At 38.2% G+C, this 18,150-nt stretch overlaps 1 protein-coding gene across 1 annotated transcript in view; it reads left to right on the forward strand.

Moving 5' to 3' along the window:
• The first annotated feature begins 1,398 nt into the window (after positions 1 to 1,398).
• Positions 1,399 to 18,150, forward strand: part of Mmrn1 (multimerin 1) — a 46,460-nt gene continuing 29,708 nt past the window's right edge. The window contains 3 exon segments of the mRNA XM_028889271.2: positions 1,399 to 2,164; positions 13,884 to 14,003; positions 16,015 to 16,121. Coding sequence (XP_028745104.1) covers positions 1,581 to 2,164; positions 13,884 to 14,003; positions 16,015 to 16,121 — 811 coding nt within the window. The 5' untranslated portion in view covers positions 1,399 to 1,580.

The following is an 18,150-nucleotide window of genomic DNA, read 5'->3' on the forward strand; positions in this document are numbered from 1 at the left end:
AGTTTGCAGGCTATCCAGTTTCCTAATTCTTTTTATTTATTTATTTTTTCATTGTATATACCAATCCCAGTTGCGCCTCCCTCCTTTCCTCCTATCCTCCTACATCCCCCACACCCCACTCCCCATCCACTCCTCAGAGGGGTTAAGGCCTCCCTTGGGGAGTCAATAAAGTCTGGCATACCAAGTTGGTGAAGGGACTAGGCCCTCCCCCCTGCATCAGGGCTGAGCAAGGTATTCCACCACAGGGTATGGGCTCTAAAAACCCAGTTCATGCTCCTAGGATAAGTCCTGGTCCCACTGCGAGGGGCCCCACAAACAGATCCTGGAGATCAGTTTCCTAATTCTTAAAAAAAAATATGTTCTATGGCCAACAATGTAACAGACCACACATAAAGAAACACTGGGTAATCCTTGATTTGATCTTTCTTTAGAATTGCAGTACCTAAGAGGATGTTCTTCCCACGGCTTAGAGCTTTATAAGACTGGTTGAATGAATGTGTGAGTGACTGAGATTGTGATAAAGTTAATTTGTCTAGTGTCTGATAGGGAATGTTTAGAGAACAGAGCTTAACTGAAGCCTAATTAGAGACATGCTGGAAAAATGAACTCATATTCTAAAAAGTGTCTTTACTGGAAAACTACCTTAGAAAAATTTTTTTGCAACTGGATTTTTGTTACCTAAAACTCATCTGCTTTTAGTTTATAGCAATAATGTAGCATTACCTATAATACCAATTGATTGCATCTTATATGATTTCATTTTTTTATCCATTTCTCAATGGCAAAATCTGAATTATACACCATCACTCATAGATCTGAGCTGAAAAGTACAGACACTAACCGAATATTTGTTCTGTTATTCATGTCAGTGGTAAAAACAAAATTTAAGATCAAAACTTAAAATGAATTTCTTATATGCTTTTATATTTTTAATTTTTAGACTTTTTATTACTTATATTTATTGAGATTGACTTTCAGTAATGATCCAACTGAGGCATATTTATAAAACATCCTTCCCACAGTACAGGAAAGGATACAACAATGCTAACTGTTTGTGTTGGTGTATGTGCCTGTGTGTGCATTGAACAGTGTGGCTCTCTGGGTGTGGCACAGTGAGAAGAAAATCTTGACAACATCTCTTCTTGATTTCCTGATACTGGAGAGCAAACTATGAAACTCTGTCATCAAGCCTAAGAAATTCCACTCTCCACTGCCAATGGGAAGTTTCTTTGCAAAGGCAGAGGGACTGGAACATACCTGGGAAAGGGAACACAGCTTCATGGTTTCCCCTGGCTTTTCCTGGTGATAATTGCCTCTGTTTTTCCCTCTCCCCTTAGCTTCTCCGAGGTCCTTCACCACATCCATTGATCCATCCTAGGAGGGTCACAGATCGCAGAACAACTACAGAAACAGGAAAACGAGCTTCCTGAGCACACTGTAAACACAGAAACCTGTTTCCTCTGCGCACACCAGATTGTCTAGACCCAGTTTCAGTGCGTTTGGTGCAGAAGCAGCTTTCGGGGAGGCTGGAAGGTCTTGTCTGCCAATTCGCATGAATTTTTGTGCGTAAATCTACCGCCATGCGAGGACTGAAGTTGCTTGTCCTGCTTTCTAGTTTATGGGGAGGGGGCTTTGGGCTTACCAACACCCAGGAGCGTTCATGGACTGCACCTGAGGACGAAAACGCCCCACTGATTCTGAAGTCCCCTTCAGCTCCTCTAAGTGAAGTAGCGAGTCTCCGAGTGCTCTCCGCCACTCAGAATCCCACCTCTAAGGCAGCTGCAGCTCCTGAGAGACCTTCGGAAGACACGATGCTGCTATCAACACTGCAGACCTCTGAGACAAGCACCCAACCGGAGGAGCAAAGAAGCCAAACACCCACACCCCTGGAGAAGACAGGGGCGGTGATGGCTCCGCTGCCTCTTGATCTCCAGAGCAAACCTATCACCAAGCCCGACGCCGGAGCAGAGAAGGTGGTGCTTGCTAATGCCACATTGAAATTCCTTCAGAGCTTTTCCAGAAAGTCCGATCAACAAGTGATCTCCCCCAAGTTGCCCGGAGACATGGGAAACAGGTCCCCAAGGGAAACGCGCCGCAGAAGTGACAGCAGTGGAGGTCAAAGACCCAGCTATCAAAAATCCAGTTTTGAGACAACTAGAGGAAAGTAAGAAACATTCTCTTCTTGCTCTGTTTCTGACTGTAATGTCTAGACATTTAAAAGCTAGCAGTCTGAATTCTCTCATGCTCACAGAACAGTTCAAGTTCATAGTAACATCAGGTTGTGGTAGAGGTTTCAGAAGTGCAGTCATGGCCTTAGGGAAGGGGGGGGGACAAATAGCTGAAATCTCTTCACTGTTCCAATTGTTGTTCAGGATCAAGAACAAAGTAGCACCCCCGGTACAGTGAAAACCCCACCTACAGGCCACTGTGAAAGGTTATGATGAAAAATCCAGTTAAGAGAACTTAGATGTATGTACCTGGCACACAGAACAGTTGCTCAGCAAATCACATTTCAGTTGTCAGAAGTCTGATGACGCAGGAAGCAGGCTTTTCAGCTTGATTTAATGTGGCAGCAGTTTGAATTGTTGAAGTAAAATAAAGCTAAGGAAAAAGGAGAATTGTAAAAAAAAAAAAAAAAAAAAAAAAAAAAAAAAAAAAAAAAAGGCACAAATGGGCCCCAAAAGAAAACACATGCCTAAGCAAGTGAATATTTTATTCACATATGATTTGGTCATCTGTGTATTTAGAGGTGTAAGCCAACCTTATAAATAATTTTACCTGTAGTGAAATAGTTTCAAGTGTCTAAATTGAGTTAGGCATTATACCAGTAATACAGTAAATTTTAACTTAAAAATAGTAATTCATGCCTACTGTGTGAAAGACGTTCTGAGCAAGCTGTTGAGTAAATACCGTAAGTAGCAAAAAGTAAGAAAGTTAAAGCCAGCACATTTGACTATCTGGATTTCTCTAAGTCGAGTCTATTTATAAAGTTTCAGGGTCATAAAACTTTAAAGATATACAGGTAAGTATGATTTTAGCTAGAAAATCACTTGAAATTTGGAATAAACCAAGTTAATTATGAAACAAATGTTACCAGCTATGTTTAACTTGGGATGAGTGGAATTTATCTACAGCAGATAACACCCATCCTACCTACTAAGAAGTTTCCTATTAAATAATGACAAATGATATCTACTGAGAATCTTTTCTAAATTGCTTTCATGTATCATTTCTATTTACCATGTCAGTAATCCAATTTTCTTTAATTGCAATAGAACTCTTGAACAGTCATAGGAAATGATTGTTAGCGTTTCACATGTCTGTAATTAGGAGGGTTTTTGTAATAGTCTAGGAAGCCAGTAAAAGCTTATGAAAAGACAAACTAAAGTACCACTTACATAACAATTACGAATCATTGTATCATAATTAAAATTACTATTTAACTATTTCATAAATAAATATTAGACTTGACATAAGAGTTGGCATTAGACTTTTTGAATTAATGCTGGTTATTTTAGCTAAGGCCTTTCCTCTCAATACTTGGGAACACTTATTTTTTTGTCCATTGTTTATGAGTGTCCAGCATGTGCCTGGCACTCTGCCAGGCTTTGGACACACAAAGAATTTGAATGTCTTCCTACCTGTGTGGAATATTTGCTTCAAAGGGTAGGCATCCATATATCTAATGAATTTCCCAGCATTCAACACGTGTTTCAAGAAAACTACATATGAAATGCAACTAGTTGAATATCTCTTTACCCAATGGATTCCCTGATGAGAACAATTTTCAACTGTTTCTACAGAAAAATAACAATTGACATAGAAATTCTCTTGGTTCTGGTCCTGGAGAACCTGGGTTTCTCTTTTAGTAATCTTCTCTACTCAGTCTAAAATATGCTACTCATTAGGCCATCCAAATGACAGTGATGTGAGTAAAAAACCAGGTCTCTCTCTCTCTCTCTCTCTCTCTCTCTCTCTCTCTCCATAAAGATCCAAAGAAGGCTTGAGTTGAAAGAAGTTTTTCATGTTTTCATTTGATTAACCATAATAACAGCCAAAACTTATATGTGTGTTTGACCCAGTTAAACTAATTACATATAACGATAACTTCGTAACGAAGGAAAGATTCTATCATGTCTTTGTGGAAAGGTTAAATAAATTGACTTAGTCATTTAGTTAGCACATCTCAGGGCTGGCTTTGAAGGCTTGGTGGCCAGCTCCTCTGGCGCACTCCTTCAGCAGAAGGGAGGGCTTCATCTCAAGGGGGAAGACAGAACAAGTGTCTCACTTCTCTGTGTGTGGATCTCGAAGGGCTCTTGGCTGCCTCCAAAACATATTTCAGATTCCTTGTCCAGCCCCTCACATATCCTTGCACATTGCCCTCAGCCTCATCTTCTATCACACCCTGCCTGTCCACATTTAATTCTTTGCTCCACAATATGGTGCACCTTCATCTTTTTCCACACAGATAGCATGGTCTGCCCCAGTTATCTATTTATTCCTTTTACACCCAATGGCAGCCTTCTGGAGCTGTTAGGCAGCCCTGCTAATGTCTTCTATGGTTTTCAATCTTCAAATCTTCAAAGAATTCTTTTTTTTTTGGGGGGGGAGCTTTTTTTTGGGACAGGGTCTCTGTGTATCCCTGGCTATCTTGGAACTCACTATGTAGACCAGGCTGTCCCGGAACTCATAGAGATCCACTTGCCTCTGTGTCTGAATGCTAGGATTAAAGTTATCTGCCACCACTGCCTGACTCAGAGAAGGATTTTTACAAATAACTCAGGAACTCTTTGCATATAGGGACCTACTTTCAGTGTTATTTACATCTCTATTATGTTAAGTGCATGATAAATAATCACACTGTGGTCTGGTGTATGTAAGAAAGTGGAAAAGAGAATGTGAAATATGAGGGTTCATGTGTAAGTAGAGCTATTCCCAGGAAGTACTTCTCAGTGAAAATAAACACTGGTTGGTTGGTCTGAGATAAACGCATTATACCTTTATCACTCTGTCATGTTTGGAATTTAACAATAATTCCTAGTAAAAAGGAATACTTGTGTCGACAGTAGGCTCCCTTCTGTGAGATTCATCTGGATTATTTTTGTCTGGCTTGGTTCCCTTTTAGCACTCTGGGAGCTGTCAGCAATGGGAGATCTGTGGTTTCCTGTCTGGCAGAAGGGGTGTTTGTAAATGACTGAGCACATTTAAATAGGCACAAAAAGACGAAATTAGAACTAGAGCATATATATGTAGGACAGACATTTGCTGGACACCCAATGTGTCCTTAACACTGTGGTCATGGCAAAATTCAATGACTGAAAATTTCCTCACGCTGCACCCTCATGAGAGCCAGGGCACAGGGTGACAGGTGTGAGCAGGAAAGGTAGTTAGTAGTGACTGCTTGTGTCAAATGTAATGTATGTGTGAATGAAGCTGAGAAAAGCAGATTGAGGTAAATGGGCTATCCATTCTGAATGGGTTAGTAAGCCTTGACTGAGAAGAAGAGATGGACTGAGGTGCGGTATAACCCAGCTACCCACTTAACTTAATCCACACTCCCACCTGCTCTACACAAGGATCCCAGTTGCTGTCATGTTGGTCAATTAAGCTGGCCTCAGTAGATCCTTCACATTTTCCTCTCCCTACAGACATTTCTAATCCACCAGCAGGTCTTCTCTCCCTCTAGTGTGTTCTGAGTCACTCTGCCGCTCTCCATTTCGTCCTCACCCTGCCCTTGTAAGTCACCACTCTCCACTCCCAACTCCCATCAGTGTTCCACTCCTGCGCCCCACGCTCCACACAGTGAGAGTTCATTTTAACAATAAAGTCGGATTAATGTTCTTCATTGGACATAATGATTCCTTTCTGATGCCTAAAGTGAACATTTGAAGTACTGATGTGAAAAAGGGATCATGTCATACTCTTAGAATTTGTTTATCATCTCATACTTTTGTAAACCTAAAATGAAAAAGAAATGATACTGGCTTAAATAAGGACTTAGAAACAGTTACTGACCAGTCCATGATGCATTTCAAAATACATTCTGAGTTCTCACAGGAGTGTTTCTCAAAGTTAGGGAGTCTTGCTCTCTCCCTTCATGTACACGACATCCACTTTGAGTCCTCTAGGCAGAGATGCCTGTGGACTGAAAACGTTAGCATCCATCTTTCCAGGATTTCACAGGTTTAGGGGGGCATTGTTTGTTTTTTTTCTGGGGTATTCTTTCTTCAGTGATTAGAATGAGGAACTCTTTTCCTCTTTCAATTTTAGTGTGATGTCACCTCTTTAAAGAGACCCTGTCTGACAGCCTGACATCATCCTCTAGCGCCTGCCCCTTTCTTATCTCATCCATGCTTTCCTTTAGCACACTTACCTATGTTGGCAGACAACTGTGCACTGTTTGTTTTCATGAACTCAGGGACTTTACTGTCTTACTGGTAATTCTAGTCACTGCTTGGAACAGAGATAGGGCAAAGACAGAGCTCAAGGAAGCTGGGAAACGACAGATTGTTGCATGGTTTAGGACTCAGATGGGAAATTGAAACTTAGAGATAGAAATTGAAAAAAAAAAAAAAACATCAGCGAAAAGAAATATTTCAAGTCATGGATGTGGACAGTACTTAAAAGGGAGTTTAGAATTAAAAGTTAAGAAAAGATTTGGAGGTTTTACAGAGCACAGGCTGGCCTTCAACTTGCTCTGTTGCCTAGGCTGGCTTTGAACTCCTGAGTCTCAGCCCTGACATGCCAAGTGCTGAACTGGCAGGTATGGGTCAGCACACCCAGTGCAACTGTGGTACATAGTATTGGAAAAGTTACAGTTAAGCCTGAAGGCATCAAGACATCCAAAGGAGATTATTGCACATTTCAAACTTCCAGAAACATAGTTCCAAGGAAGAAAGTTTTCATCTTGTCGACAAGCAGATACTTCCATTATTTCACGGTCAGTGCAAGCAAACTCTAGAGTGTTCTCTGCATTTTAATTTCTCCCATTAATCATAGATGTCCATGACTCTTCTCCTTCTTGTCATGGTTACCATAAACATACACATCCAAAGTACTTGAATTTGACAAGTGCTTGTTCAGATCAAGCAATTAAGTGAAAAACTTCTGTATGCCCTCACCTTTTGCTTTTCGGATTATAAAACTCTAAGTTAAAAACGTATATTATGTAGGGAAACATGCTGAAAGAGTCTGCTGGCAGGAAGGACCAGTAAGTTAAGTGGAAAAGCAGACTTCACGCATCTAACCTGCTTTGTCTGATGCCTGGGAAAGCCTGACCCCTGCTGGACCAGAAGCCATCTGCAACACTCTGCTGTGGTCACAGTCTGAGTGAGAACCAGAACTAAAGAAAAATAAAGTTTGGTAAATTCCTGAAAAACATCACTCACATCACTGTTTGACCATACGAATATATGTGTGTGTGTGTGTGTGTGTGTGTGTGTGTGTGTGTGTGTGTGTGTGTGTGTGTGTGTGTGAGACTTGTCTGTAATTTTATGTGCCACATTTTAATAGCACTTTATTACTGATTTAAAAATTAGGAAATAAGTTCCCCCCCAAAAGCAAGCAAACTCTGGGTGTATCATGGGACGGGGACAGTGAAGCTTTCTTCTCATTTCATATCACAAATACTGTGCATAGCAACTGCCATCACACTGAGAATGTGGTACATGGCAACTGCGTCCCATCAAGAGTATCAGACATAGCAACTGCGGCCCTGGAGGCTGTGTGCCATCATCATCTGTCACAGAAAATGTGATTGCCGTCGCCATTCTACCAGTCTGTCCCACTCCAGAGAATGAGTAAATGGTGCTGACCATGCTGCGAATGTGGGTGTGAAAGAGGTCTTACTTTTGGTTTGTTTGTTTTTTCGAGATAGGGTTTCTCTGTGTAGCTCTGGCTGTCCTGGGACTCGTTCTGTAGACCAGGCTGGCCTCAAACTCAAGATCTGCCTGCCTCTGCCTCTTGAGTGCTGGGATTAAAGGTGTGTGCCATCACCCAGGCTGAGGTGATCCATCTTAAGGCCTGAATTAGTTGCAAAATTAAAGCATCAAAATTTCACTATGTTTAATAACCATCAAATTTTGTAAAACGTTAAACAATACTCATGAAAAGTCTAAAAGACAAAGAATCATGAACAGAAATTATTACTTTTGTCTTGCAATAAAGCATTTGTTTACAGAAGAAGATAGGTGTTAAAATGCAATGGTAGTTTGGACTATAACTACAGATTAAATATAACAAGTCTAAAGTTCTAAGTGTGATTGGCTTATAATAATCATTTGATTAAGTGTAAATCCACACTTTCCATTTTACCATTTCTTTTGTTAATACGTTGCAAATTTCTTTGAACTTTCTCATTAATGAGTAGTAAACAACATGGCATTCACTTTTTCAAGTTTAGATTTGATACAGGACTTCTTTCCCTCAATCTTATCAAACAAAATCCTTAATAATATATAGCATGTTAAGAATACTTGTGTTCTCACTGGGTAGTGCATGCCTTTAATCCCAGCACTCAGGAGGCAGATGGAGGTGTATCTCTGTAAGTTTGAGGCCAGCCTGGTCTACAGAGCAAGTTCTAGGACAGCCAAGGCTACACAGAAAAACCCTGCCTCAAAAAAACAAAAACAAAAACAAAAACACTTGTGTTCATGATTTTTCAGGACTATAAAAACATTTTGAATGTTATAACTATCCTGAGAGCTGTCCTATGTCATTTGAATTGAACATAAGTGATGACGACAGCCTTCTGTATTTGTTTTCTGAAAGTTATTGATTTAGAACACAGAAGCAATTATAGTTGAGAGATTTATCAAGTCATTAGGAAGGGGCCAAACCCGTTTGCACATAACACATGTAGTGTACATATATGCATACCCAAAAATCATTTCCTTACAGTTATTAGCAATGTGCCCCACATATGTTAACTCATTTAGTCTCCTAATCTGTGAAACAGGTCACACTACTGAGCTTTCAGTGCAGAATAAAGCTACATCAAACAGATACAATACAGCACAGCAGGCTTTAGAATTAAGCTTTTTAAAATTTTCTTTTGTGTTTATTAAGACTTATTTTATGGAATAAAATGGGACATATTTTAGAATGAGCTTCATAAGCTCTGGGAAAATGTGCAATCTGCAGCTGTAGGTGTCACTTACATCCATTTTGTCTATTCTACAATATTACTTTGAATTTTCTTTCTTGGCTTTCAGTTAGGATGACTTAACAATGAAAATTTTCTTGCCCTATATTTCAGAAGTCTTCTGAACTGATTTTTTTCTTTTCATCTAAATTCTTAATCTTGGCCTCTTGACCATGTTCTAGAATTCTCTGAAACAGTATTTGTCTTGTCTGTTTATTTTTTCTTTACTGATATCTAAATATAATATTTACTTAATATTGTTTCCTAGCTATGATATTCTTTCTTCTTCATCTCATTTACTGTGATGCTTTTGATTTTGTTTCAGTTTTCTAAATTTGTTTTATTTTTAATTAATACATAACTATATTATTTCCCTTCCTTTTTCTCTCTCCAACATGTTCCATACTACATCCTACAATTTTCTCTCAAATGATTGGTCTCTTTTTCTTTAATTATTATTATTACATATATATTTATAAATGCACACACACACACATAAAACCTCCCATGTCCATTCCATTTAGTGTTTTATATATATATATATAATGTATGTATATATGTTTTTAGGGCTGACCACTTGGTGTTTGAAAAACCAATAAAAGGTTTACCCCTGGGAATACTGATTCTTCCTCCCTCAGCAGTTGTTAATTCCCATTAGCCCTTCATTCCCATGGTATTTCCCCCATTCATGTTGGCATGTCAACTGGTCTTGTGATAATTTGCTCCTCTTTAGACAGCCATGTTGCTGAGATTTTATGGATATAGTTTCCCTGCCGTAGCTAGAAGGCACACAGATTTCTAAATTCATCTCAAAAATGAAATGCCAGAAAAGAAAGCTTATTTGATGAAGTCTCTCAACCACGAGTTCCTGCTCCAGGGAGAACATTGGCTTGGTTTAGTGTGGGGATTCTCTGGGTCACATGACAACAAGCGGTCATCTTCAGTGCTCTCCTGCTATGCTGTCAGTTCAAGCTACCTGAGCGAACACAGAAGACTAAGCTCCAACAAACTGCATGATCACAAGCTCATTATTCAGAATTCTGAGGGCTTGTGTACCTGAACAGTTAATTCTGAGACTGTTGTCCTTGTTTCTTATAGATCTGTTCCTGTGTAGTCATAGTCAGGGGCACCCTCATTGGTCTGTCTACTCTGTCTCATAAGATGAAAAGATACAATTGGGACATGATTTTGTCACTTAGTGCATAGTTTTCCCAATTTAGCCTTCTTATTAGCTATGTGAAAGACAGTTTCCAAAATGTAAAACAGAAAGCATGATAGACTGTTCAGATTTTAGTATGCACAAGAGGATTAACTTTTAAATTACTGTAGAATCATCATCCCGCTCCATTTATTGGATCAGCAAGCTAAGCTTTTGCTCATGACCAGAGATGTCTGCTTGTAGCATAAATCTTAAAAGTTCTTATTACTAAATACAAACCTGAGGCCAGTTATTGGGGTGAACACTGGAAGATAAGAGAGACAGAACAAGCCACAGCTAACCTCACCTAGCCAACTTCTCAGCTGATCTTGTTACCTCAGACTGGAAGCTTCTGTGTCCTCATCCCAATGGCTCTCAGTTGAACTGTGCTGCTTGAAAGCCTGAAGCTTAACCAGCCAAATGCTTAACCAGGCAAAAGCTTCTAGTTTCTGGTCCTTGTGCCTTATATACCTTTCTGCATTCTACCACCACTCTTTCTGGGATTAAAGGCGTGAGTCACCATGCTTGGTTGTATCCTTGAACACATGGATTTCTGCCTCTGGAATGCTAGGATTAAAGGCGTGTGCTACCACTGCCTATCCTCTATGTTTAATATTGTGGCTATTCTGTCTCTGACCCCAGATAAGTTTATTACGGTGCACAATATTTTGGGGAACACAATACCACCTCATCTGCTTTTCCCTAAAAGAAACCTTTTACCTTCTCACTTAGAAAATGCAAGGAATCAGCACTAGCCTTTCTCAGTACCTGTTGCTGTCCAGCAGCAATCATTGTCCTTAGACAGAATTCCAAATGCTGTCCATGGATGAAGGACTCTAACCCCATAGTGTAATGAAAGCTTCTAAGTCAACACTCTCCAACATTACAGACAATTTGGGAAGGCACAAAGGACTTTTAGTTTGTCTAATGCCATCAATATGCCAGACTTCCTTTTATATTTTAAGCATCTATTGTCAAGTTAATTTGGTTTAAATGTGTATTTTCATTTTTAACATCCTTTAATGAGCTTATTTCTACAGTAGCACAAGTCTGATTATGAGTCACACAAAGAGTTCTTTTGCTGTGAAGGACAAACTGTGGATCAAAGGTTTGGTGGCTGGGTTGGTGTCCCAATCCTTCCACTTGAGGCCTTGCTTGGTTACAGAAGATAGTCAGTTCAGGCTCCTTGTCCCCCACTACTAGAAGTCTTTGCTAGGATTACTCTCGTAGATTTCATGGAGTTTCCATTGCACTAGGTTTCCACCTCACTCCTGAAATGCCTCCCAAATTCAATTGTTTCTCCCAGTATTTTCTCCCTCTCCCCTAGCTGATGTCCCCTATTCCTGACCTCACATGGCCCTAATCCACCCACAAAATGTATTCTATTTCCCCTTCTCAGGAAGATTTATACATTCCCTCCTTAAACCTTCCTTGTTATTTAGCCTCTCTGGGTGTGTGGACAATAGCATATTTTACTTTGTAACTTATATCCACTTATAAGTGAGTTCATACCATGTTTGTCTTTCTGGATCTGGGTTACCTCCCTTGCTGTGGAATACTGCTTTAACTAGGCAAAGATGTGTTACATTTGTTTATGCTGCAGAATATTATTTTAACTGTGTAAAGGCATATTATATTTGTTTCTGCTGCTTTTGTTAATGATGTAAAGATGTTCTTTTGTTTATGCTGTATTTATCTAATTACATAAAGATGTGTTGCATTTGTTTCACTTTACCTGCCTAAGGCACCTGGTTGAACTAATAAAGAGCTGAACAGCCAATAACTGGGCAGAGAAAGGATAGGTGGGGCTGGTGGACAGAGAGAAAAAGTAGGAAACGAATCTAGGCTCAAAAGACAAGGAAAGAATGGAGGAGAAAGTGGGACCTGCCTGGGGACAGCCACCAGCCAGCTAGATGGAGTGGGTCATACAGAAGAAAATCAAGATAAAAAGCTCTGAGGCAAAACACAAATGAAGAGAAACAGGTTAAGTTATAAGAGCTAGCAAGAAACAAGTATAAGGTAAGGGTGAGTGTTCATAACAAATAATAAGTCTCTATGTCGTGATTTGAGAGCTGATTGGTGGCCCAGCAGAAAGTCTGGTACACTCACTCAGGATGATTTTTTTCAAGTTCTATCCATTTGCCTACAAATTTTGTGAACACAGCTGAGTAATATTCCATTGAGTAAATGTACCACATTTTCTTTATCAATTCTTCAGTTGAGGGACATCTAGCTTGTTTCTAGTTTCTAGCTATTATGAATAGAGTTGATATGCACATAGTTGAGCAAGTGTCCTTGTGATACAATGGAGCATCCTTTGGGTATATCCCCAGGAGTGGTATAGCTGGGTCTTGTTTTTTGAGAAACTACCATACTGATTTCCAAAGTGGCTCTGCAACTTTGCACTCCCACCAGCAGTGGAGGAGTGTTCCCCTTACTCCACATCCTCAACAGCACTTGTGTTTTTTATTTTAGCCATTCTGACAGGTGTAAGATGGAATCTCAAAATCATTTTGATTTGCTTTTCTCTGATGACTAAGGATGTTGAACATTTCTTTATGTTCTTCTTAGCCATTTGAGTTTCTTCTGTTGAGAATTCTGTTTAGAGCTGTACCCCATTTTTTATTTGGATTATTTAGTTTGTTGATGTCTGGTTTCTTGAGTTCTTTGTATATTTTGGATATTAGCCTTTTGTCAGATGTGAAGTTGGTGAAGATCTTTTCCCATTCTGTAGGCTGCCTTTTTGTCCTATTGATTGTTTCTTTTGCCTTATATAAGCTTTTCAGTTTCATGAGGCTCCATTTACTAACTGTTGATCTTAGTGCCTGCTCTAGTGGTGTTCTGTACAGGAAGTTAGCTCCTGTGCCAATGCATTCAAGGCTATTCCACATTTTCTCATCTATCATGTTCATTGTATCTGTATTTATGTTGAGGTCTTTGATCCACTTGGACTTGAGTTTTGTGCAAGGTGATAGATATGGATCTATTTGCATTCTCCTACATGACCACATCCAGTTAGACCAGCATCCATTTGTTGAAGACACTTTCTTTTTTCCATTATATATTTCTGGCTTCTTTATAAAAAAAGTCAAGTGTTCAGAGGTATGTAGATTTATATCTGGGTCTTCAACTTGATTCCATAAATCAGTGTGTCAGTTTTTATGCCAATACCATGCAGTTAACTTTTTTAGCTTATATCTTATTATATATCACCCACAGTAATAGACATAGATCTGAGTCTTTGATCTCAGTACAAACACTTAAATTAAATATAAGAACAATCCTGGATTTTGTCTGAAACTACCAAAATGTACGCTCTGATTATTTTCATCATATAGTGTCTCTTGAAATCTTCTTAGGTACAATAATCAATCATTGTTCATTTTCTTCTCTGTATGGTTATAAAAATAGGTAGATAAGCATTTTTTAAAGTTTCTTATTGATATGTCAGAGTAAGTAAATAAAGGTTTGTGAAAAATGATTTTGACAAAAATATCTCTCTCTAACAATTAATTTTTCTACCAACAATGATTGTTCCCTCAGGAATTGGTGTGCCCATGTACATACCAAGTTATCTCCAACAGTAATATTGGACACTCATGGCGCTTATGTGCCAAAAACGAGAGGATCTTGTGGCTGGTCCAGTGGACTCTGTTCCCAAAGGTATGCAATATTTTCTGAAAATAGACACTTTCTGTGTAGACCAAAAATACATAGGAATAGCCGTGCCAGGCACTGTATGGCTGAGCAGAGAGTCCTTATATTAGATTAGATATATGACCTTTAGTAAATTAAGATGTGGTTACTAATAATGCATGTGTTGTGTATTAGCTTTGAGAATCATGTGAGCTAATGCATTCATGTATGCAGCTTACTACCTACTACCCTGTGAGTGCTTAGGGATTGTTAGTCTTCTTGTTCCATAGTCACTGTTATATTAGTAGCCTTGTCAACAAGCCTGAGCTTAGATACTTATGAAAGGCATAGATAACTTCAAAGATGTATTAAAAAGTTTTTGTTTTAAGTAAAAAATCCATATATAACTTAACTTGTGTTCAAAATATAGAAAGTTATTACCTGTGATTGTGCATGGGAAAGCAGCTCTTCTTTTATAAGTCTTAGTGATCATACTGTTTATGACATATATGAATATATTATATTATGTATACATTATATTAGTGACCATGTTGTTCATTACATATATGAATGTATTATAATATAGACACATTATATGTATGTACATACACACATACACCATTGTCAAAAAATAATGTAAGGCTGAGCTCTTGATAAAGTCTCTGAATATACATAGTAATCATAGCTTGACTAGAGATGTTCATAAAGAGCCTGGGAAAAAAAAGCATTGCTATTCAAGCTCTGAGACTAACGCTACACAAATTATCATACAAATAACTCAGGAAATGGATCTTATGCATCAGCAATCTGGAACAATGCACAATAAGGACACATAAAATCCTGGTGTTTCTGAGTCCCTTGAGGACTGTGATTCATGGTCCAGAGAACTGAGCACATCTTAGGGATCAGAGAGCTAAGCTGTGGCCTTGCTTTCAGCCACTGTTCCCTTTCTGACAATTTTCTTGTCAAGAAAGAACACAAAGAACACATTGTTAATTATTCAGTAATGAAAATATTACCACAGTAACCCTTATCATATTGTTCTTCTGGGTTCAAGGTGAGTTCCTCTCCAGCTCTTTACTCTTCTAAACCCAGCTACTGTATCCTTATTCCTATCTCTTGTCTTTGTGTCCATTTGAAAAGGTCTTTGCATTCATTCACAATTTCAGTATTTATACAATAGATACCTGTATTTCATTTATTATATCAACGTTCCATGCAACAGACATTCAGTTTGCCAGAGTAGAAACATTGACCCTCTAGCATGATTCAACAAAGTTCCAAGTTCTAGGGTCATTCCCACAAACTAAATAAATTCCATCTTCATTCTTTACTTAGCCTTAGCAGTTAGGGTAGAGATGATATTCCCTCTAACAGAATTACTCACTGAATATAACTTATTAAATTAGACATAGATGAATGACTTAGCATGCTTTTAGGAATGGAAGAATCTTGTATCTCATTCTGCTATGGAGAAATAACCTCTGATATACTGACTTACCTGTCATGTTACAACAGAAGCTGAAACCCGGCTAATTCAGTTCCTCCCAACACAACACTTGAACTGGTCACTAGGGTTGACTGGGACAAATTCCAGTAGCATTGGCCTAACTCATACAATCCAGGTTAAAATTCCAATTCCATCAGTTTTAGATATGGGCAATTGAACAAGTTATTTTATCTCTATTATTTGTATTCCTCGGCTTTAAAGTATTATATTATAATTGAAGTGAGTTCTAACACTGATCTAGCTAGAAAGCATTATGTAATGAAAAACTATCTTATCTTTAGAAAATGCAATGACATATTAATTTAAAATACATGTGATAAAACCACTCATGCTTTTTGTTGCATATTCAAAGAAATCCTGTTGGCTATTTTGAATGTAATACTGATGATAGGTTTATGACTTTATAATAATACCAAGACTAAATGGTTATCACATGTCAGGCATTATTCTAAGTATTTTATATTTATAAGTCCTAATTCTATCTTAATATGAAGCAAATAATTTTGATTCAATTGTTTTCCTCTCCAGATCTCAAAAGACATCCAATGCTGTCTATAGGATGCAGCATAAGATTGTCACCTCATTAGAATGGAGATGCTGTCCTGGATACATAGGGTCAAACTGTCAGCTCAAAGGTATATGCCAATAATAACATCATAATAACAAATTCTGAGAAACAAGTAATTGGATGGACCAATTTTGAGCCAAGGGAAATTACCAAGAAGCCAGATGTTAGGCCTGCTGCTGTTTTAAAGCTTCCAGGGTCACTGTCTCATAACCTGCCTCTTCACTATTTTTCTTGTCTTTGTGTTGATTTTAGGAAATGAGTAAGATGGTATCACTGTATTAATTAGTATTAACTAGAGCTACAAAGACACACCTTCCTGAGATATTATTGTAAATTCTCATTTTATATTTTAAATAAATACGATTAGAAATAACCCATATAAAATAATTATACAACACTCTAGTTTTGTTCCAGTTCAACTACTTGATATAATGGGGCTGTGAATGACAGTTCATGTTAAGGAATGTACCTTGTAACTTATGAATAAATTAGTTTTTTTTTAATCTTAAAGGAGCCATTTTTTTAAGCTGAAATTTTAAGGATTTTTCTGGTGGAAGACTGATCAAACACACGGTCACCCGCTGTGGCCTAATATCCATGCAACTGTTATTTTGCTTTCAGCTTTAAACAGATTTTATTTGAAAAATAAGATGTGACATCTGCATTCATATTTTAAGTGAATGAATATTACAAGAAAGGCCATTAGCAGTGGTAGGGAATTCAATCAACAGTGTAGGAGATTGTGATTAAAAATTAATGTAACTGTGGAGAAACCATTATGAGTCACATTAAGGAACAAAAAATCATATAGAGGAGCTCCAAGAATCATGCAGTTTAGTCAGGGGTATTATTCCCGGCTAGCTCATGCAGTGAGGATCTATGGGTAAATCTTCCACACTGCTGTTTTCTCTGGGCCTGGTTTAAGTTTCACAGATAACATAAAATCCAGCACATTTTCAGATGATATCAGTCATGTTTTACCTCCTGATCATGTAAAATAAAACTTTTACAGAAAATATTACCCACACTGAAAATATTTTAAGACGAGGTGATACAAAATATTTGAAAAAGATCCAAATGTTACTGCTTTCAAAGAATTTATTTTATAAGGTGTGCAAATATATTCACAGTATTACAGTGCATTTGTTTCTTACCCACACTTTTTATGTTATTTAAAAATCTTGACAATATTTGGAATTATGCTTAAGGTCTTTATTTCTCTTCGTATGTGGAAGATGTTTAGAGAATATTAATTCTATGATTGTTTTTTAAGGGATAAAGTGTTGGTTTGCAAAGTGTCTTTCCAGAATGCAGGCTGTCATTACACACACCATTGCACTGAATGTCTGACTGCAGGTGGCAGGGAACAAAGCAGTATGTCAAAGCATGTCCTAGACCCAGCTGCTGAGAGCTGGGCCTGCCCCACACTCAGCCTCCTGTACTGGCTAATCAATTCTTAATCATTATGGCAGACTACATGCATGTAGCTGGAAGAAGCTACAGAGCTCCAGGATGGTAAATATACCCGCAAAAAGCAAAACAAAGTGATCATTTGAGTACCTGTTCTATACTGTCATTGGCTTCTTACAGGGATTACCAAGGGTTTAAATGTAAGTGGTTTATAGTCTGTGGTGAATGGCACCTCAAATTCTTCCTAGAAGCCACCTAGGGATATCTTTAATATTAGATTTGCAGTTTTCTGTTTCAATACATCAGCAAAGGAAGTCCCAGAAAAGCTTCAGTGATGACCTCCTGTCATAGTCACCTAATTTAAGCTACACAAAAAGCCAGAGTCTGCTGATTAATCTGTTATGGAGAGGCATCTTTTCTATACAAACGTATGTGGAAATAAGGCTAGGGTGGCAGGTTTGCCCAATTATTTCAAATTGTCATATAGTCAATTCTAACATAGCTTTGATTCTAAAAGAATGTCATGTTGCTCAGACAGAATCCTGGCCATTTGTCTCTTATTTTCATTGTAGTCCACCAAGGACTTGCATTTTTTATGAGTATAGTTGATATTGGTAGCATCAAGAGCCACCATCTCATGTTAACTAGCTCTCTCCTGACTTATTTCCTCCTTCACATTTTACCCT

Source organism: Peromyscus leucopus, chromosome 3 (genome assembly GCF_004664715.2).
Source record: "Peromyscus leucopus breed LL Stock chromosome 3, UCI_PerLeu_2.1, whole genome shotgun sequence".
NCBI classification, from domain to species: domain Eukaryota; kingdom Metazoa; phylum Chordata; class Mammalia; order Rodentia; family Cricetidae; genus Peromyscus; species Peromyscus leucopus.